At 43.5% G+C, this 23,443-nt stretch overlaps 1 protein-coding gene across 1 annotated transcript in view; it reads left to right on the top strand.

Moving 5' to 3' along the window:
- The window catches only part of LOC112240385 (copine-5-like), a 291,942-nt gene that overhangs the window by 101,719 nt on the left and 166,780 nt on the right, over positions 1 to 23,443 (top strand). The window contains exons 6-7 of the mRNA XM_042330249.1: positions 54 to 93; positions 4,121 to 4,197. Coding sequence (XP_042186183.1) covers positions 54 to 93; positions 4,121 to 4,197 — 117 coding nt within the window. The remainder of the gene's footprint in view (positions 1 to 53; positions 94 to 4,120; positions 4,198 to 23,443) is intronic.

The following is a 23,443-nucleotide window of genomic DNA, read 5'->3' as shown; positions in this document are numbered from 1 at the left end:
ACACACACACATAAACACACGTAACCTGTGTTATCTGTCTGTTTCTCCTCCAGGTATGACGTGGACTCTAAAAGCCCAGACCTCTCCAAACACGTGAGTGGATACGCCTTCTCAAACCCAAAGCCAACAGGGATTGGCCAATACTCACAACAATTATCAACATCATTGGCTGAATCCATTGGCTTTCAAAGATATTAGTCAGCAATACAAGATGATACAACTGATTTAACAGAGTCATCAGAGTTAGAAACCAGTTCAAACTCATCATGAACAATTAACCCAATATTCAGAGAGATTAAACATGTATTTTTGCTCTCTAATTGGCCAAACTCTTCTTATTTATGTCTTTGGTCTGATTGTGACGTTGCATGGTTTGATTAGTTGTGCCTGTTGAATGCTGCATGGTTTGATTTAGTTGTGCCTGTTGAATTTTGTTCAGCTTTATTAGTTGTGGCTGTTGAATGTGACATGGTTTTATTAGTTGTGCCATCTAAAATGGCAATTGAACTGATTCCAGAGGCCGACCCAAAACAACGCCGGCGGAGGAGACTTGGAGTGGTCTTCTAGTCTGACTTAATAGGCGCGCACACCACCCACCGCTTTTGAGTATATTACTCGCTAATGTTCCGACTCTGGATAAAAAAAGTTGATGAGCTCAGGGCGATGGTCTCTTTCCAGAGAGACACCAGGGATTGTAACATACTCTGTTTCACAGAAACATGGCTCTCTCGGGATATACTGTCTGAGTCAGTCCAGCCAGCTGGGTTCTCAGTTCATCGCACAGACAGGAATAAATATCTCTCTGGGAAGAAGAAGGGTGTATGTTTCATGATTAAGGACTCATATTGTGATAACATACAGGAGCTCATGTCCTTTTTGTTCACCCAAACTAGAATATCTCACAATCAAATGCCAACCGTATTATCTCCCAAGAGAATTCTCTTCGGTTATAGTCACAGCCGTGTATATTCCCCCTCAAGGCGATACCATGACGGCCCTCAAATAACATCACTTTATGCAAACTGGAAACCACATATCCTGAAGCCACATTTATTGTAGCTGTGGATTTTAACAAAGCAAATCATAGGAAAAGGCTTTTGAAGTTCTTTCAACACATCGACTGTACTGTAGTACACGCGCTGCTAAAACAATCGAACATTCCTACTCCAACATCCGAGATGCCTACAAGGCCCTCCTTTCGGTAAATCTGACCATGACACCATGTTGCTCCTCCCTTCCTATAGGCAGAAACTCAAACAGGAAGTGCTTGTGCTTAGGACTATTCAACGCTGGTCTGACCAATTGGAATATTGACGAATATATTGATATGGTGACTGAGTTTATTTGATTTATTTTCCATGAAACTTTATTTAACTGGGCCAGTCAGTTAAGAACAAAGTCTTATTTACAATGACAGCCTACCAGGGATAATCGACATGCACAGCACCCAGGGAAAAATGTCAGGGTAGAGGCAGAGTGGAGTCGCAGTTCAACGGCTCAGATATGAGACGTATGCAGACAATCACGGACTGCAAAGGGAAAACCAGCCACGTCGCGTTGATTCCGCACAAGCTAAACACCTTCTTTGCCCGCTTTGAGGGTAACACAGTGCCACCGACACTGCCGGCTACCAAGGGCTGTGGGCTCTACTTCTCCGTAGCCGACGTGAGTGAGACATTGAACCCCTTTGTAACCCTCGCAAGGACGCGGCATCCCTAGCCGCATCCTCAGAGCAAACGCAGACCAGCTGGCTGGTGTGTTTACAGACATATTCAATCTCTCCCTAACCCAGTCTGTTGTCCCCACATGCTTTAAGATGGCCACCATTGTTCCTGTACCCAAGAAAGCAAAGTTAACTGAACTAAATGACTAGCACTCACAGCTGTCATCATGAAGTGCTTTGAGAGACTAGTTATGGATCATATCACCTCTACCTTACCTGACACCCTAGACCCAATTTAATTTACTTACCGCCCCAATAGATCCACAGACCATGCAATCGCCATCACACTGCACACTGCCCTATCCCACCTGGACAAGAGGAATACCTATGTAAGATTGTTGTTTATTGACTACAGCTCAGCATTCAACACCATAGTACCCTCCAAGCTCATCATTAAGCCTGAGGCCCTGGGTCTGAACCCCGCCCTGTGCAACTGGGTCCTGGACTTCTTGACGGGCCGCCCCCAGGTGGTGAAGTTAGGAAACAACACCTCCACTTCGCTGATCCTCAACACTGGGACCCCACAATGTTGCGTGCTCAGCCCTCTGCTGTACTCCCTGTTCACCTATGACTGCGTGGCCACGGCTCCAACTCAATCATCAAGTTTGCAGACAAAACAACAGCAGTAGGCCTGATTACCAGCAACGACAAGACAGCCTACAGAGAGGAGGTGAGGGCCCTGGTGGAGTGGTGCCAGGAAAATAACCTCTCTCTCAATGTCAACAAAATGAAGGAGCTGATCGTGGACTTCAGGAAACAGCAGAGGTAGCAGGACCATAGTGGAGAATTTCAAGTGTCATCAAGGCAACTATTGGCTACTTTGAAGAATTTAAAATATGAAATTTATTTTTATTTGTTTAACACTTTTTTTGGTTACTACATGATTCCATATATGTTATTTCATAGTTTTGATGTCTTCACTATTATTCTACAATGTAGAAAATCGTACAAATAAACAAAAACCTTGAATGAGTAGGTGTGGTCAAACCTATGACTGGTACTGTATATATACAGTATATATATCCATACAGTATGAAAAGAATGTTATGAACAGTTTGTTTGTTCATAAAATGTTGTTGTTTCTAGAAGTGGATACAACGGCTCCGTGACCATACAGTAGGACACACCTCCTGTATGGTCAGTACGCCTGTATCGTATGCATCCAGTGAACAATGTGTAGTAGTAGTAGTAGTAGTAGTAGTATAGTAGTTGTAGTATTATTATGTATCTTCATTATCAACACCATCATTTCTCATTAAATGTTTTTATCCATTGGTCTCCACATTTGAATTGGATAAACGGGATGTACAGATGTAGGATCTTAATTAGATCACTCTTTTATTACTGAGAATTGCAAACATGCAAACTTGTTGAGTATTTTAGTAAAAAAAAAAAAAAGGCTTCTAAAGTTTGTAATTTCCACTTTGAAAATTCAGACATGATTTGACCCGAAATAAAAATATATCAAACTCTACAAAAACAGCCATTAATTATAATCCACATAATAATTCAAAAATGTTCTTGCGGCAGGATTATTTTCCTGCTGTAGCAAACTGGCTCAAATTAAGATCCTACATATGTATGAATCATCATGTCACTATTTGAATGCTAATAAGAGAATAACATTCTGTTGTTTGGGACACTGTTGAAAAGGGCATTTAGAGAGGTCTTCATACACTGAAGAACCCATTTAACAGATGATTTCATGTATTTAGATTTTTTTTATACAAGGTTTGCATATCGCCAACTGTAGGATTTTATTTATTTTATTCCACCCTGATATTTGTATTCACTAACGGCTCTTATATGACATCTCACCTGTATTACCTCCTGCTACACTTCCTAGTTTGAGCGGTGCTGGGTGTTCTGGGTATTGTAGTGTTTGTGTGTATATGATGTGTTCTGTTGTTGTTGTTGTTGTTGACCCTGCTGCCTGCTCTCCCCTTCTGGAAGCCATCTGATGTCAACGTACGTCTCTGCCTCTCTCCTCTCCTTCAGCACTGTAGCTGTAGTGATATTGTACCTAGATATACAGAAAACGCACACAGTTGTAACACATGGAACACACTCTGCTAACCTCTGTATATGACCTCGTTCCCTTGTTTCGCTTTCCCATCACCTTGTCCAATGTTCACCCCACGTTGTTGTTTCCCTACATCCATGTTGACTGTCCCTCTCCCTGGGTCTTCCCTTCGTAACCCTATGCCTCCTCCATCCTGACTCTCTTTCTGTCTCTTTCTCTTTCTGTCTTTCTGTCTTTCTGTCTCTCTCTCTCTCTCTCTCTCTCTCCCGCTCTCTCCCACTCTCTCCCACTCTCTAATTCTCTCTCTCGCGCTCTCTCTCTGTTCTCTCTCTGTTCTCTCTCTCTTTCCACCTCCCTCCTTGTCACCCTCTCAGGACTTCTTGGGTCAGGTGTTCTGTACTCTGGGGGAGATCGTGGGGTCACCTGCCAGTCGACTGGAGAAACCACTGGGGTGAGTCAGTCTCAGATATCAGCTCTGTTTTTTAACCACTGTTGTCCTGAAGTGGTTCTCAAACCTCTCCTCAGCGAATCTCAGTCGTTTCACAATTTATTTGTGGCCCTAAAGTAGCTTGACGATTAGTTCACAAGTTTGAATCAGGTGTGCTGGTTCTGGAATAGATGGCGTGTGGTTGGGTGTTCCCCGAGGAGAGGTTTGAGAAGCACTATCCTAAAGGAGACTATTACGGTTGACAGGTTGGCCTCTGTCCTGTGGTGCTGAGCGCCAGATCTCTGTAGCCTAGTGGTTAGGGCATTGGGCCAGTAACCGAAAGGTTCTGTCCCTGAACGAGGCAGTTAACCCACTGCTCCCTGGGTGCTGTGGATGTCGATTATGATTCATCTCTCTGATTCAGAGGGGTTGGGTTAAATGAGGAAGATGCATTCAGTTGTACAACCGACTAGCTAACCCCCATTCCCCCTCTGGTTTCACAGCTGTCCATAGTGCTGAAATCTCTGATCACCTCTATTTGCTTTCTGTTAACTTAGCCCTCATGCTACCGACTGGGGCCATTGTGACCCCAGAGGCATAGTTTAGATCATAGCCCAAAGGTGGTTTATTAAATTCAGAACACTTTTCATGAATTTGTCAATCTACTTGATTTGAACTAATCGAAATCATTGTTTTGTGTTTCTGTATCAAACAACAAACAAATGAATGATACAAAGCTGTAAGAAAAGCAAAGTATTGTGTTTCATTTGATAACAGCCTAACATTGTGTATATTTCAGTCAGCCTATTCACACTTTAACAATTAAAAGAACTAGGCCCTTTGGGGTCATCCGGCCAATAACAACTCCTTCTGCCTGTAGTAACATAATAAATAGGAGCTTTATTTGAACGTAGGTTTCTCTGGGGGCATAATGACAAGTTACAGGGTGGAAGGGCACCTGTGTGATTTTGAGTGATTTTGACCAGATAGACAGATCGTCTCCTGAGATAATACACCCCATGAACTCGTCTAAGATGGACTTTTCTACCCCACTTATTGTACAAAACCAAAAATGACCTGATTTTTGTGTATATAAAAATCTGACAATGGTGTACACAGTCTACCAATGGTGTACACAGTCTACCAATGGTGTACACAGTCTACCAATGGTGTACACAGTCTACCAATGGTGTACACAGTCTACCAATGGTGTAGACAGTCTACCAATGGTGTACACAGTCTACCAATGGTGTACACAGTCTACCAATGGTGTACACAGTCTACCAATGGTGTACACAGTCTACCAATGGTGTACACAGTCTACCAATGGTGTACACAGTCTACCAATGGTGTACACAGTCTACCAATGGTGTACACAGTCTACCAATGGTGTACACAGTCTACCAATGGTGTACACAGTCTACCAATGGTGTACACAGTCTACCAATGGTGTCTACCAATGGTACACAGTCTACCAATGGTGTACACAGTCTACCAATGGTGTACACAGTCTGCCAATGGTGTACACAGTCTATCAATGGTGTACACAGTCTACCAATGGTGTACACAGTCTGCCAATGGTGTACACAGTCTGCAATGGTGTACACAGTCTGCCAATGGTGTACACAGTCTACCAATGGTGTACTCAGTCTGCCAATGGTGTACACAGTCTGCCAATGGTGTACACAGTCTGCCAATGGTGTACACAGTCTACCAATGGTGTACACAGTCTGCCAATGGTGTACACAGTCTGCCAATGGTGTACACAGTCTACCAATGGTGTACACAGTCTACCAATGGTGTACACAGTCTGCCAATGGTGTACACAGTCTGCCAATGGTGTACACAGTCTACCAATGGTGTACACAGTCTACCAATGGTGTACACAGTCTGCCAATGGTGTACACAGTCTGCCAATGGTGTACACAGTCTACCAATGGTGTACACAGTCTGCCAATGGTGTACACAGTCTACCAATGGTGTACACAGTCTGCCAATGGTGTACACAGTCTACCAATGGTGTACACAGTCTACCAATGGTGTACACAGTCTACCAATGGTGTACACAGTCTACCAATGGTGTACACAGTCTACCAATGGTGTACACAGTCTGCCAATGGTGTACACAGTCTACCAATGGTGTACACAGTCTACCAATGGTGTACACAGTCTGCCAATGGTGTACACAGTCTACCAATGGTGTACACAGTCTGCCAATGGTGTACACAGTCTGCCAATGGTGTACACTGTCTGCCAATGGTGTACACAGTCTACCAATGGTGTACACAGCCTGCCAATGGTGTACACAGTCTATCAATGGTGTACACAGTCTACCAATGGTGTACACAGTCTGCCAATGGTGTACACAGTCATGGTGTACACAGTCTGCCAATGGTGTACACAGTCTGCCAATGGTGTACACAGTCTGCCAATGGTGTACACAGTCTGCCAATGGTGTACACAGTCTGCCAATGGTGTACACAGTCTGCCAATGTGTACACAGTCTGCCAATGGTGTACACAGTCTGCCAATGGTGTACACAGTCTACCAATGGTGTACACAGTCTACCAATGGTGTACACAGTCTACCAATGGTGTACACAGTCTGCCAATGGTGTACACAGTCTACCAATGATGTACACAGTCTGCCAATGGTGTACACAGTCTACCAATGGTGTACACAGTCTACCAATGGTGTACACAGTCTACCAATGGTGTACACAGTCTACCAATGGTGTACACAGTCTACCAATGGTGTACACAGTCTACCAATGGTGTACACAGTCTACCAATGGTGTACACAGTCTACCAATGATGTACACAGTCTGCCAATGGTGTACACAGTCTACCAATGGTGTACACAGTCTACCAATGGTGTACACAGTCTACCAATGGTGTACACAGTCTACCAATGGTGTACACAGTCTACCAATGGTGTACACAGTCTGCCAATGGTGTACACAGTCTGCCAATGGTGTACACAGTCTACCAATGATGTACACAGTCTGCCAATGGTGTACACAGTCTACCAATGGTGTACACAGTCTACCAATGGTGTACACAGTCTACCAATGGTGTACACAGTCTACCAATGGTGTACACAGCCTGACAATGATGTAAAAACCGGATAGAACTGCAATACAGAACTCGAATACACTATGAATCTACACAGAGAGCTGTATCAGTCTGTATTCTTCAACAAGTGGTTCTTCTAGGGCAAATCTCAAAAAGGTTTTTATTGGAAACCAGGTTTCTCTGAGGACATAGTTAGAACTGCAATACAGAAACAGGCTGCCCTCTGAATGGACACCTAGCGCTGGAGTGGAATGTATTCTCTGAAAAATTGGGAAATTTTATATAAATACCAGAATTCCCATACTATCCTCCAATATTCTATGTGCAATCCTCAACAATGAAGTCCTCCATTAACATCCTGAACTGCCCCGGAGACACCAGAGCATCAAGGTGCAGTGGACTCTGCCAATCATTTCATATACAGAGCAAAATCAGCAACTAAATGCAGATTGAGCTAATTCTGACCTCTAGAGTTAACCATCCCTGTGATCTGATCTGATGACTCGTATGTCTGTCATTTAACAATGAGGTAAGGTATGGACGGAAGTTTGCACTAGAGGGCTTTATCAACGCAGTGTGTGGTTTACTCCAGTAACATCTCATTTCTGACATGTTCTGATGATACCATGTTGACAGAAGAGGGAGAGAAACGCAGGAAAAGGAAGGAGAAAAAAGATGACTAAAAATAAACGAAGGGGAAAGGAAAGTAGAAGGAGAGAGAAAGAACGATAAATAAATGAATTGGACTTGTTCCGACTGATGTATAATTATCGTCATTTGAGAACAGGGTGAGGCACTGAACCAGAATTACTACAATTACTCTGCTGCTAAACAGCTGGCGTACAACCATGGGGGTGTAGAGGAGAGAGGGATGAGTTTTAGGTTGTAGGGGGTGTAGAGGAGAGAGGGATGAGTTTTAGGTTGTAGGGGATGAAGAGGAGAGAGGGATGAGTTTTAGGTTGTAGGGGATGAAGAGGAGAGGGATGAGTTTTAGGTTGTAGGGGATGAAGAGGAGAGAGGGATAAGTTTTAGGTTGTAGGGGATGAAGAGGAGAGGGATGAGTTTTAGGTTGTAGGGGATGAAGAGGAGAGAGGGATGAGTTTTAGGTTGTCGGGGATGAAGAGGAGAGAGGGATGAGTTTTAGGTTGTAGGGGATGAAGAGCAGAGAGGGATGAGTTTTAGGTTGTAGGGGATGAAGAGGAGAGGGATGAGTTTTAGGTTGTCGGGGATGAAGAGCAGAGAGGGATGAGATTACGTCCCGTTTTGAAGATAACACAGTGCCACCAACGTGGCCGATGTGAGTAAGATATTTAAGCATGTTAACCCTCGCAAGGCTGCCGGCCCAGACGGAATCCCTAGCCGCGTCCACAGAGCATGCGCAGACCAGCTGGCTGGAGTGTTTACGGACATTTGCATCAAGATCTCTACCATTGTTCCTGTACCCAAGAAAGCAAAACTGAACTAAATGGCTATCACCCCGTAGCACTTTGAGAGGCTATTTAAGGATCATATCACCTCTACCTTACCTGTCACTCTAGACCCACTTCAATTTGCTTACCGCCCCAATAGATCCACAGATGATGCAGTCACCATCACACTGCATACTGCCTTATCCCATCTGGACAAAAGGAATACCTATGTAAGAATGCTGTTCATTGACTACAGCTCAGCATTCAACACCATAGTACCCTCCAAGCTCGTCATTAAGCTCAGGCCTTGGGTCTGAACTGCCCTGTGCAACTGGGTCCTGGACTTCCTGACGGGCCGCCCCCAGGTGGTGAAGGTAGGGAACAACACGTCTACTTTACCCTATCCTCAACACAGGAGCGCCACAAGGGTGCGTTCTCAGCCCTCTCCTGTACTCCCTGTTCACCCATGACTGCGTGGCCACGCATGCCTCCCACTCAGTCATCAATTTTGCAGATGACACAACAGTAGTAGGCCTGATTACCAACAATGACAAGACAGCTTACAAGGAGGAGGTGAGGGTCCTGGTGGAGTGGTGCCACAATAACCTATCCCTCAATGTCAACAAAATGAAGGAGGTGATCGTGGACTTCAGGAAACAGCAGAGGGAACACGCCCCTATCCACATCGACGGGACCATAGTGGAGAAGGTGACAAGCTTCAAGTTCCTTGCCATACACATCACTGATGATCTGAAATGGTTCACCCACACAGACAGTGTGGTGAAGAAGGCGCAACAGCACCTCCTCAGGAGGCTGAAGAAATTTGTCTTGACACCTTTAACCCCCACAAACTTTTACAGATGCGCAATTGAGCTGTATCACGGACTGATATGGCAACTGCACCGCCCGCAACCGCAGGGCTCTCCAGAGGGTGGTGTGGTCTGTCCAACACATCACCGGGGGCAAACTACCTGCCTTCCGGGACACCTACACCACCCGATGTCACAGGAAGGCCATAAAGATAATCAAAGACATCAACCACCCGAGCCACTGCCTGTTCACCCTGCTACCATCCAGAAGGTGAGGTCAGTACCGGTGCATCAAAGCTGGGACATAGAGACTGAAGAACAGCTTCTATCTCAAGGCCATCAGACTGTTAAACAGCCATCACTAGCCCACTTCCACCTGGTTACTCAACCCTGCACCTTAGAGGCTGCTGCCCTATTTACATAAGACTTGGAATCACTGGCCACTTTAATCATGGAACACGAGTCACTTTCATAGTGTTTACATACAGTAGAATATAATACAGTATATATATATATATATATATATATATATATATATATATATATATATACTGTATTATATTCTACTGTATTTTAGTCAATGCCACTCTGCTGAAGAGGATGAATGAGGGGATGAAGAGGATGAATGCGGGGCTGAGGAGTCTGAATGAGGGGCTGAGGAGTCTGAATGAGGGGCTGAGGAGTCTGAATGAGGGGCTGAGGAGTCTGAATGAGGGGCTGAAGAGGATGAATGAGGGGCTGAAGAGGATGAATGAGGGGCTGAGGAGTCTGAATGAGGAGCTGAAGAGGATGATAAATGAAGGAAGTGTGTAGGAGTGGTGTGTTTATTGTGTTGGAGTGTGATGGACCTGTCAGAGGGGATAGAACTGCATCACAGGGGTGAAAGTGGTGGTCATGGGACTGTGTCTGTTTACTCCATGATTAAAGCACAACACTGCCTGTTTACCCTTACGGCCGGTACCCAGGGTGCTTTATTACAGCAGACGTGGACTGATCATGGAGGGAGCTGCAGGCATCTAGAAGGAAGATCTGTACTGTAGATCATGTTGTTGAGGATTAATGAGCTTTGAGCTGATATCCAACTGTCTGGGCTGTGTGTGGGTGTATTTGCCACCCGTAGGTCGAAGGCATGGCAGGATCATCTAACACACAGAATGCTGTATGGTGCAGGTATCATCTGGCTCCGCCCAGACGCTATGCCACGCCCACGGATGGCACTTTCTTCTTCACAATGAGTCTGGATGCATTCCAGACCCTTCACTGAGCGCAAACACATTCAGGGCTGTCTGATTGGTTCTGAAACCAATGGGTTGGGCCAGAGTCGGGACACACGTGGTACTTTGAAAATTTGCCGGTCCAATCGCTGATGAATTTGTTTTGTACAACGCCCCCCCACTGTTCATAGATGTCAAGAGGTCTGAATAGTAGTGGGAGAGGCTGTGTGAGTAGTAGTGGAAGAGGCTGTGTGAATAGTAGTGGGAGAGGCTGTGTGAATAGTAGTGGGAGAGGCTGTGTGAGTAGTAGTGGGAGAGGCTGTGTGAGTAGTAGTGGGAGAGGCTGTGACACACGGTCTCTCAATTCAATTCAATTCAAGGGGCTTTATTGGCATGGGAAACATGTGTTAACATTGCCAAAGCAAGTGAGGTAGATAATATACAAAAGTGAAATAAACAATAAAAATTAACAGTAAACATTACACATACAGAAGTTTCAAAACAATAAAGATTGCAAATGTCATATTATATTGCTTGCTGCTGTGTGACGGCACATTATGGAATTTCACCCAGTAGATATGGGAGTTTATCAAAATCGGAATTGTTTTCAAATTCTTTGTGGATCTGTGTAATCTGAGGGAAATGTGTCTCTCTAATATGGTCATACATTGGGCAGGAGGTTAGTAAGTGCAGCTCAGTTTCCACCTCATTTTGTGGGCCTCTTTCTCTCTCTCTCTCTCTCTCTCTCTCTCTCTCTCTCTCTCTCTCTCTCTCTCACTCTCTCTCGCTCTCTTTCTCTTTCTCTCTCACACACACTCATGCATGTACACACACACAAGCACACACACACATTCACAAATTCTCCCATACGCACACACATGTTGGAGAATCACACAAGTGCTCTCTAGCTGTCTCAAGCACACACACACATTTTTTTTATCAGTGCCTGCCCTCACCTAATATAGAAAAAGCCAGTGTGTATTTTGGTTCTCCTCTCCTCTCTCTCATGTAATTGTACTACTGGCTTTAATCTCATTTAATTAGGAAGCTGTCATTGTCTTGCTGGAAGGTAGTCAGACGGGGAGGGAGGGAGGGAGGGAGGGAGGGAGGGAGGGAGGGAGGGAGGGAGGGAGGGAGGGAGGGAGGGAGGGGGAGGGAGGGAGGGAGGGGAGGGAGGGAGGGAGGGAGGGAGAGAGGGAGAGGGAGGGAGGGAGGGAGGGAGGGAGGGAGGGAGGGAGGGAGGGAGGGAGAGAGAGAGAGAGAGAGAGAGAGAGAGAGGGAGGGAGGGAGGGAGGGAGGGAGGGAGGGAGGGAGGGAGGGAGGGAGGGAGGGAGGGAGGGAGGGAGGGAGGGAGGGAGGGATGGATGATCAAAGAAGTAGAAGAAGAAGAGCAAGAAGTAGAACAAGAGGTGGAAGAAGAAGAAGTAGAAGAAGAAGTAGAAGAAGAAGTAGAAGAAGAAGTAGAAGAAGAAGTAGAAGAACAAGAAGTAGAACAATAAGTAGAACAAGAACAAGAAGTAGAAGAAGAGGTGGAAGAAGAAGAAGTAGAAGAAGAAGAAGTAGAAGAAGAGGTGGAAGAAGAAGAAGTAGAAGAAGAAGTAGAAGAAGAAGTAGAAGAACAAGAAGTAGAAGAAGAACAAGAAGTAGAAGAAGAAGTAGAAGAACAAGAAGAAGAAGAAGAGGTGGAAGAAGAAGAAGTAGAAGAAGAAGTAGAAGAAGAAGTAGAAGAAGAAGTAGAAGAAGAAGTAGAAGAACAAGAAGTAGAACAATAAGTAGAACAAGAACAAGAAGTAGAAGAAGAGGTGGAAGAAGAAGAAGTAGAAGAAGAAGTAGAAGAAGAAGAAGTAGAAGAAGAGGTGGAAGAAGAAGAAGTAGAAGAAGAAGTAGAAGAAGAAGTAGAAGAACAAGAAGTAGAAGAAGAACAAGAAGTAGAAGAAGAAGTAGAAGAACAAGAAGAAGAAGAAGTAGAACAATAAGTAGAAGAAGAACAAGAAGTAGAAGAAGAAGTAGAAGAACAAGAAGAAGAAGAAGTAGAACAATAAGTAGAACAAGAACAAGAAGTAGAAGAAGAAGTAGAAGAACAAGAACAAGAAGTAGTAGAAGAAGCAGTAAAAGAAGAAGAATTAGAAGAAGTAGAAGAAGAACAAGAAGAGGTAAAAGAAGAGTTAGAAGAACAAGTAGAAGACCAAGAAGAAGAAGTAGAACAAGAAGAAGTTGAAGAAGAAGAAGTGGTAGAACTAGAAGAAGTAGAACTAGAAGAAGTTGAAGAAGAAGAAGTGGTAGAACTAGAAGAAGTATAACTAGAAGAAGTTGAACAAGAAGAAGAAGTATAACTAGAAGAAGTAGAAGAAGAAGAAGCTTGTGTGAGGAGGGCAGCCATTTGACAAGACAGGTGTGAGGTGGTGTTTGTGTGTTTGTCTGAAAAGAGAGCGTGCTGTTTTATACCTTGATTTATTTCTGTTCCACTTCTATTGTCAAGGGCCTCTCCTTGTGTCTGGAGAAAGGAGACTCAGAGACTAGCTGGTAATTATTACAGAACAGTAATGAATGCATGATGAGCGTATCTGCCCCAAGGACTCAGCAGACTCTTCCTGACGTTATTTATTAATTAAACCATATTCTTTAGTGGTTATATTGTCATTATTTCTTAATGACAATATATTGTTAAGTTACAAGTGGCACGCCTACTGCTCACAAGTGACACGCCTACTGACTAATGACCCAGCTACAGCTTTAATTGGTTGTACAGTGATTTGTGATTGGCCTTTATTCAACCAAAACCTGTATGTGGAAGTTTCTGGGTAAGGCAATAGAATGTTTGTGCCGTGAGGAAGTAGGTCAAGACTGAAATCCAGAGATTCAGGACCAAGTGTAGAAACACTTACACCAACAGTATTTCTAACCTTTTGGAGGGAAAGATATATAGATTGAGAGCGAGAGAGAGAGAGAGACAAAGAGAGACAAGGAGAGAGAGCGAGACAGAGAGACAAGGAGAGAGAGCGAGACAGAGAGACAAGGAGAGAGAGAGACAAAGAGAGACAAGGAGAGAGAGAGACAAAGAGAGACAAGGAGAGAGAGAGACAAAGAGAGACAAGGAGAGAGAGCGAGACAGAGAGACAAGGAGAGAGAGAGACAAAGAGAGACAAGGAGAGAGAGAGACAAAGAGAGACAAGGAGAGAGAGAGACAAAGAGAGACAAGGAGAGAGAGAGAGACAAAGAGAGACAAGGAGAGACAAGGAGAGAGAGAGAGACAAGGAGAGAGAGAGACAAAGAGAGACAAGGAGAGAGAGACAAAGAGAGACAAGGAGAGAGAGACAAAGAGAGACAAGGAGAGAGAGAGAGACAAAGAAAGAGAGAGAGACAAACACAACTAAATACCCCTGTGTAGGGAGGAGAAATAAAGAAAAAAAGAAAGGGAGGGAGGGGGAAGAGAGATGTACATCAACAAAAGGCATTCGTTTCATCTCAACATCAAACTCTCTGCTCTGTTGCTGTTCTGGATATTACTCCCCGTGCAGTCTTGCTTGGATGCATATTTTATTGAGGAGAATACATCCTCTCTGCCTATATTTACATAACCACTGAGATAAATAACCTGTGTCCCTATTTCCTACATAGTACACTGTCTTTTTCTCAGAGCCTAATCAAAAGTAATGCACCGTGTGTGGAACAGGGCTCCATTTGGAACAGACCCATATAGTTCAACCAGACAGAGACAGATTGGGTGGTTGGAGTCCTAGAGGGGCAATGTGGTGGAGACAGGTTGGACCGAGCCATATTGTCACGGTCTGACCATCGTTCGTATGTGTTTTCCTGGTTTTAGTGTTGGTCAGGACGTGAGCTGGGTGGGCATTCTATGTTGTGTGTCTGGTTTGTCTATTTCTATGTTTGGCCTGATATGGTTCTCAATCAGAGGCAGGTGTTAGTCATTGTCTCTGATTGGGAACCATATTTCGGTAGCCTGTTTTGTGTTGGGTTTTGTGGGTGATTGTCCTTAGTGTCCTTGTTCCTGTCTCTGTGTTAGTTTACACCAGTATAGGCTGTTTATGTTTTTGTTACGTTCTTTGTTTTGTAGTGTTTATAATTAATTCGTGTTTTACGTTTGTTTATTAAACATGGATCGAAATCTACACGCTGCATTTTGGTCCGACTCTCCTTCACCACAAGAGAACCGTTACACATATAGTTCAACCAGACAGAGACAGACTGGGTGGTTGGAGTCCTAGAGGGCCAGTGTGGTGGAGACAGGTTGTACCGAGCCATATAGTTCAACCAGACAGAGACAGACTGGGTGGTTGGAGTCCTAGAGGGGCAGTGTGGTGGAGACAGGTTGGACCGAGCCATATAGTTCAACCAGACAGAGACAGACTGGGTGGTTGGAGTCCTAGAGGGGCAGTGTGGTGGAGACAGGTTGGACCGAGCCATATAGTTTAACCAGACAGAGACAGACTGGGTGGTTGGAGTCCTAGAGGGACAGTGTGGTGGAGACAGGTTGGACCGAGCCATATAGTTTAACCAGACAGAGACAGACTGGGTGGTTGGAGTCCTAGAGGGGCAGTGTGGTGGAGACAGGTTGGACCGAGCCATATAGTTTAACCAGACAGAGACAGACTGGGTGGTTGGAGTCCTAGAGGGGCAGTGTGGTGGAGACAGGTTGGACCGAGCCATATAGTTCAGACAGAGACAGACTGGGTGGTTGGAGTCCTAGAGGGGCAGTGTGGTGGAGACAGGTTGGACCGAGCCATATAGTTTAACCAGACAGAGACAGACTGGGTGGTTGGAGTCCTAGAGAGGCAGTGTGGTGGAGACAGGTTGGACCGAGCCATATAGTTCAGACAGAGACAGACTGGGTGGTTGGAGTCCTAGAGGGGCAGTGTGGTGGAGACAGGTTGGACCGAGCCATATAGTTTAACCAGACAGAGACAGACTGGGTGGTTGGAGTCCTAGAGGGACAGTGTGGTGGAGACAGGTTGGACCGAGCCATATAGTTCAGACAGAGACAGACTGGGTGGTTGGAGTCCTAGAGGGGCAGTGTGGTGGAGACAGGTTGGACCGAGCCATATAGTTCAGACAGAGACAGACTGGGTGGTTGGAGTCCTAGAGAGGCAGTGTGGTGGAGACAGGTTGGACCGAGCCATATAGTTCAGACAGAGACAGACTGGGTGGTTGGAGTCCTAGAGGGGCAGTGTGGTGGAGACAGGTTGGACCGAGCCATATAGTTTAACCAGACAGAGACAGACTGGGTGGTTGGAGTCCTAGAGGGACAGTGTGGTGGAGACAGGTTGGACCGAGCCATATAGTTCAGACAGAGACAGACTGGGTGGTTGGAGTCCTAGAGGGGCAGTGTGGTGGAGACAGGTTGGACCGAGCCATATAGTTCAGACAGAGACAGACTGGGTGGTTGGAGTCCTAGAGGGGCAGTGTGGTGGAGACAGGTTGGACCGAGCCATATAGTTTAACCAGACAGAGACAGACTGGGTGGTTGGAGTCCTAGAGGGACAGTGTGGTGGAGACAGGTTGGACCGAGCCATATAGTTCAGACAGAGACAGACTGGGTGGTTGGAGTCTTAGAGGGCCAGTGTGGTGGAGACAGGTTGGACCGAGCCATATAGTTTAACCAGACAGAGACAGACTGGGTGGTTGGAGTCCTAGAGGGACAGTGTGGTGGAGACAGGTTGGACCGAGCCATATAGTTCAACCAGACAGAGACAGACTGGGTGGTTGGAGTCCTAGAGGGGCAGTGTGGTGGAGACAGGTTGGACCGAGCCATATAGTTCAACCAGACAGAGACAGACTGGGTGGTTGGAGTCCTAGAGGGGCAGTGTGGTGGAGACAGGTTGGACCGAGCCATATAGTTCAACCAGACAGAGACAGACTGGGTGGTTGGAGTCCTAGAGGGGCAGTGTGGTGGAGACAGGTTGGACCCAGCCATATAGTTCAACCAGACAGAGACAGACTGGGTGGTTGGAGTCCTAGAGGGGCAGTGTGGTGGAGACAGGTTGGACCGAGCCATATAGTTCAACCAGACAGAGACAGACTGGGTGGTTGGAGTCCTAGAGGGACAGTGTGGTGGAGACAGGTTGGACCCAGCCATATAGTTCAACCAGACAGAGACAGACTGGGTGGTTCGAGTCCTAGAGGGGCAGTGTGGTGGAGACAGGTTGGACCCAGCCATATAGTTCAACCAGACAGAGACAGACTGGATGGTTGGAGTCCTAGAGAGGCAGTGTGGTGGAGACAGGTTGGACCGAGCCATATAGTTCAACCAGACAGAGACAGACTGGGTGGTTGGAGTCCTAGAGGGACAGTGTGGTGGAGACAGGTTGGACCGAGCCATATAGTTCAACCAGACAGAGACAGACTGGGTGGTTGGAGTCCTAGAGGGACAGTGTGGTGGAGACAGGTTGGACCCAGCCATATAGTTCAACCAGACAGAGACAGACTGGGTGGTTCGAGTCCTAGAGGGGCAGTGTGGTGGAGACAGGTTGGACCCAGCCATATAGTTCAACCAGACAGAGACAGACTGGATGGTTGGAGTCCTAGAGAGGCAGTGTGGTGGAGACAGGTTGGACCGAGCCATATAGTTCAACCAGACAGAGACAGACTGGGTGGTTGGAGTCCTAGAGGGACAGTGTGGTGGAGACAGGTTGGACCGAGCCATATAGTTCAACCAGACAGAGACAGACTGGGTGGTTGGAGTCCTAGAGGGACAGTGTGGTGGAGACAGGTTGGACCGAGCCATATAGTTCAACCAGACAGAGACAGACTGGGTGGTTGGAGTCCTAGAGGGACAGTGTGGTGGAGACAGGTTGGACCGAGCCAGATAGTTCAACCAGACAGAGACAGACCGGGTGGTTGGAGTCCTAGAGGGGCAGTGTGGTGGAGACAGGTTGGACCCTGATCAATCTGAAACCTGTTGATGGGAAGTCCAACAATGAAAGGCTGATTTTAGTGATACACAGATATTGATTTATTATTGGGGGGGGTTTGTTTCATATATTTGTTGTTGTCCTTGAGATTCTATCTGAATGACACATTGCCTCCCTACATACAACTTCCTTGGAGAATCGCTCATTTCACAGTTGTTTTCATCCTATATCCACTTCCACCTGGTGTTGGTGTTTGATTGAATAGCATCTTTCATATTTTCCTCCGGAACGACACCAGTGTTCTTTTCTCTTACTCTGCACTTCCTGCCTGAAAAATAATGACTGTGATGTTGGGTTGTTAGGGGGCGGCAGGCAGATGTAATTTGTCTGTTTAGTTGCTAGGTAATTTGAATTAGGCTGCATATGCCTTGCAGGAGAGGCAAGAAACTGTTGGAGAGTCACACAAGTGCTCTCTGGCTGAGACAGACAGACAGACGGACGGACGGACGGACGGACGGACGGACGGACGGACGGACGGACGGACGGGCGGGCGGGCGGGCGGGCGGGCGGACGGACGGACGGACGACTGCATTAACTGGTTAAGAAGTGACGCTGGATATGGACACCTACTACTGTGTGTTCTCACATTGCACCTTGAAAAACAAACTGTTTTTGTAAGCAAAGAATGAGCTTTTAAAGAGTTTGGACTACAGAGTGTGTACTACAGAGTGTGTACTAGAGAGTGTGTACTAAGGAATGAGCTTTTAAAGAGTGTGTACTAGAGAGTGTACTAGAGAGGGTGTACTAGAGAGTGTGTACTAGAGAGTGTGTACTAAAGAGTGTGTACTAAAGAGTGTGTACTAAAGACTGTGTACTAAAGACGGTGTACTAAAGAGTGTGTACTAGAGAGTGTGTACTAGAGAGTGTGTACTAGAGAGTGTGTACTAGAGAGTGTGTACTAGAGAGTGTGTACTAAAGAGTGTGTACTAGAGAGTGTGTACTAGAGAGTGTGTACTAGAGAGTGTGTACTAAGAAATGAGCTTTTAAAGAGTGTGTACTAAAGAGTGTGTACTAGAGAGTGTGTACTAGAGAGTGTGTACTAGAGAGTGTGTACTAGAGAGTGTGTACTAGAGAGTGTGTACTAAAGAGTGTGTACTAGAGAGTGTGTACTAGAGAGTGTGTACTAGAGAGTGTGTACTAGAGAGTGTGTACTAAAGAAGACGTATCTGACACTTAAAGTCATCTCTCATCTGTTACTACATTGTTACATTGTGGCAGGCATAGACAGTGTTAGATTAGCATAACATAACTTGAATGTAGGTTGCTCACAAACAACCCATGTTCTGTACGGTACTTCCTGTCCTAGGAAAATGGGTCTTACCTTAGGTTGCATGAAGGATAGTGTTGGTTGATTCAGTAGGTGTCACAGCTATTGTATAGAGGTTTCGTGGAATGTCAAATCAAATCAAATCACATTTTATTTGTCACATACGACAGGTGTACCGTGAAACGCTAATTTACAAGCCCTTAACCCTTAACCAACAATACAGTTACTTTACTAAATCTAGTTGTGACTTTGTTATCATAACAAAATGGCTTAGAGTGCTATTAGCTTAAGCCTAATAGGAAATATATTGTATTAGGTACTGAGAAGAGAGGAGAGGAGAGGAGAGGAGAGCCGGGGAGAGCCGGGGAGAGCCGAGGAGAGGAGAGGAGAGGAGAGGAGAGGGATAGGATAGAGGTGAAAAGATGACAGAGGCACCAAGGCAAGAGGAGAATGAGAGATGGGTAAAGGAGGTGGAGGAAGAGGAGGAGAAGTTTTGGGATGCATTAGAGTTGGTTAGAGTGAGTGTGTCCTTTACAGGTTATGTGCTCTGTCAGTAGTGATTAGTGAAAGTGTTGCAGAATGAAGGGAACGTTCTGGGAATATGAATAGAACCATGTGAAACATGAATAGGACCATAGCATGATATGCTAGAACAGAGAAGTCCTGCTGGTTCTCACAATGACAGACCCACAGAGATGAAGTGGTGGAAGTGTCACGAGGTTGTTGGGTGAACTATGACACACTGGCGTGAAGACGTGAATGAATATCTTAGGCTTTAGCTCAGCTGTCTAAGACGGTCCCTTTTCCTACTGTACTGGCCCATTTTACACTGCATGCCTGTTTTTTTTATTTTACTAGGCAAGTCAGTTAAGAACAAATTCTTATTTTCAATGACGGCCTAGGAACAGTGGGTTAACTGCCTGTTCAGGGGCAGAACGACAGATTTGTACCTTGTCAGCTTGGGGATTCGAACTTGCAACCTTTCGGTTACTAGTCCAACGCTCTAACCACTAGGCTACCCTGCCGCTGTACAGTACATGAGGTTTTATTTTACAGCAACATGTCACCTTTATAGGCTGTTTAATAAACGATATCCTGTCCGCTAACAGCCAGTCTATCTATGGGTAACAGGGTTGATGTGTTATACTCTACGTGCTCAGTTTTCCACCTCAAAACACCTGAAAATGGCCAGTAGAACCAGCTGACTTGCTACTACTCTGTGGTATTAGATATCAGCTATTAGACAGTCAATGTTTCTTTTTAAAAACAGATCTGAAAGGAATAGTTATATTAAAGTCAGGGCTCTGTTCACATAACAGGTGTCACACCCTGACCATAGTTTACTTTGTATGTTTCTATGTTTCGGTTGGTCAGGGTGTGAGCTGAGTGGGTATTCTATGTTTCATGTCTAGTTTGTCTATTTCTATGTCTGGCCTGATATGGTTCTCAATCAGAGGCAGGTGTTAGTCATTGTCTCTGATTGGGAACCATATTTAGGTAGCCTGGGTTTCATTGTGTGTTTGTGGGTGATTGTTCCTGTCTCTGTGTTTGCACCAGATAGGACTGTTTAGGTTTTCATTATTTTGGTAGTTTTTCATGTATAGTTTTTCCTTTATTAAATGAACATGAATCATCACAACGCTGCATTTTGATCCGACTCTCCTTCACCACAAGAGAACCGTTACAACAGGGTTGACCTTAAAATGAAAGACAGATGAAAGTGAATCACTAATCACAGACAGTTGTGATTTTTACCTTGGTTATGTTGGTTAAACTCTTCCTAGAAGTGACACAGGGTTGACAGAGGAGACAAGCCTTTAATCATATACACTTGTTTTATTTATTGAATTGTCCATGTGGTCTGTATTAAATGGTACTTCATTTAATTTGACAGAAGGTGAACAATTCCTTCTTAAAATAACAAAGGGATACAAAAGGCACTCGTTGAATAGACGTTCTACTGCGAACACTCAATTTGAGTGATCACCTTTCTCCTTCCTGCATATTATTCAACTACCAAAGAGATTCATTTGGAAAATGATGATTATTATGAAAACGATTTTCTCAAAAAAAAAAAAAAAAAAAAAGTTTTGGACTGAGAGATCATTGTGTGCGACTGATCTCTGTGTAAAAAAAGGTTTTGGAATTGCAGAAGCATTAAAATATTCAACTTTATTCTGCTAAAAAGGTCCTGAACCTCAGAGATTGTTCTCTAACTTTTGTTCTTCAACAGAAAACTGTTTCAGAGAAAGGTATTTGTAACTGAAGAAAGCTCTGTTCTTTGACTTCTCTCTCTCTCTTTTCTCCACTAACTACTTTACATATATATATATATAGCTTGGTGTGATGGTAGGTTTATAGATATAGCTTGGTGTGATGGTAGGTTTATATATATATATATATATATATACACATATAGCTTGTGTGATGGTAGGTTTATATATATATATATATATATATATATATATACATATAGCTTGGTGTGATGGTAGGGTTATATATATATATATATATATAGCTTGGTGTGTTGGTAAGGTTATATATATATATATATAGCTTGGTGTGATGGTAGGTTTATATATGTATATATAGCTTGGTGTGATGGTAGGTTTATATATATATATATATAGGTTGGTGTGATGGTAGGGTTATATATGTATATATAGCTTGGTGTGATGGTAGGTTTATATATGTATATATAGCTTGGTGTGTTGGTAAGGTTATATATATATATATATATAGGTTGGTGTGATGGTAGGGTTATATATGTATATATAGCTTGGTGTGTTGGTAGGGTTATATATGTATATATAGGTTGGTGTGATGGTAGGGTTATATATATATATATATATATAGGTTGGTGTGATGGTAGGGTTATATATATATATATATAGGTTGGTGTGTTGGTAGGGTTATATATGTATATATAGGTTGGTGTGATGGTAGGGTTATATATATATATATATATATATAGGTTGGTGTGATGGTAGGGTTATATATATATATATATAGGTTGGTGTGATGGTAGGGTTATATATATATATATATAGGTTGGTGTGTTGGTAGGGTTATATATGTATATATAGGTTGGTGTGATGGTAGGGTTATATATGTATATATAGGTTGGTGTGATGGTAGGGTTATATATATATATATATAGGTTGGTGTGATGGTAGGGTTATATATATATATATATAGGTTGGTGTGTTGGTAGGGTTATATATATATATATATATATATAGGTTGGTGTGTTGGTAGGGTTATATATATATATATATATATAGGTTGGTGTGTTGGTAGGGTTATATATATATATATATAGGTTGGTGTGTTGGTAGGGTTATATATATATATATATAGGTTGGTGTGATGGTAGGGTTATATATATATATATATAGGTTGGTGTGTTGGTAGGGTTATATATATATATATATATATATATATAGGTTGGTGTGTTGGTAGGGTTATATATATATATATATATATATATATATAGGTTGGTGTGTTGGTAGGGTTATATATATATATATATATATATATAGTTCTTTGCAACCTGTGAAGCTCTGGTTAACTCCATGCCCAAGAGGGTTAAGGCAGTGCTGGGAAATGATGGTGGCCACACAAAATATTGACACTTTGGGCCCAATTTGGACATTTTCCCTTAGGGGTGGACTCACTTTTGTTGCCAGCGGTTTAGACATTAATGGCTGTGTGTTGAGTTATTTTGAGGGGACAGCAAATTTACACTGTTTTACAAGCTGAACACTCACTACTTTACATTGTAGCAAAGTGTAATTTCTTCAGTGTTGTCACATGAAAAGATATACTCAAATATTTACAGAAATGTGAGGGGTGTACTCACTTTTGTGATATACTGTATATATATATAACCCTACCGTCACAACAAGCTATATATATATATATATATATATATATATATATATACATAACCCTACCATTACACCAAGCTATATATATATATATATATATATATACATAACCCTACAGTCACACCAAGCTATATATATATATATATATATAACCCTACCATCACACCAAGCTATATATATATATATACATAATCCTACCATCACACCAAGCTATATATATATATATATATATACATAACCCTACCATCACACCAAGCTAGATATATATATATATATATCCCTACCATCACACCAAGCTATATATATATATATATATATATATATATATATATATATATATATATATATCACATATATCTATATATATATATCCCTACCATCACACCAAGCTATATATATATATATATACATAACCCTACCATCACACCAAGCTATATATATATATATATACATAACCCTACCATCACACCATGCTAGATATATATATATATATATAGACGAGGACTCTGAGTTAAGAATATAAATATCTATAAGTCCGGAGAGTGATGGTACAACGTAACCTGAAACAGTTTCAGCTGGACTTTCACCTAATCAAAGATATATATATATCACATATATATATATATATATATATAAATATATCCCTACCATCACACCAAGCTATATATATATATATAA

This window comes from Oncorhynchus tshawytscha, linkage group LG02, assembly GCF_018296145.1.
Source record: "Oncorhynchus tshawytscha isolate Ot180627B linkage group LG02, Otsh_v2.0, whole genome shotgun sequence".
Taxonomy (NCBI): Eukaryota; Metazoa; Chordata; class Actinopteri; order Salmoniformes; family Salmonidae; genus Oncorhynchus; species Oncorhynchus tshawytscha.
This window is presented reverse-complemented; position numbering and strand designations above follow the sequence as displayed.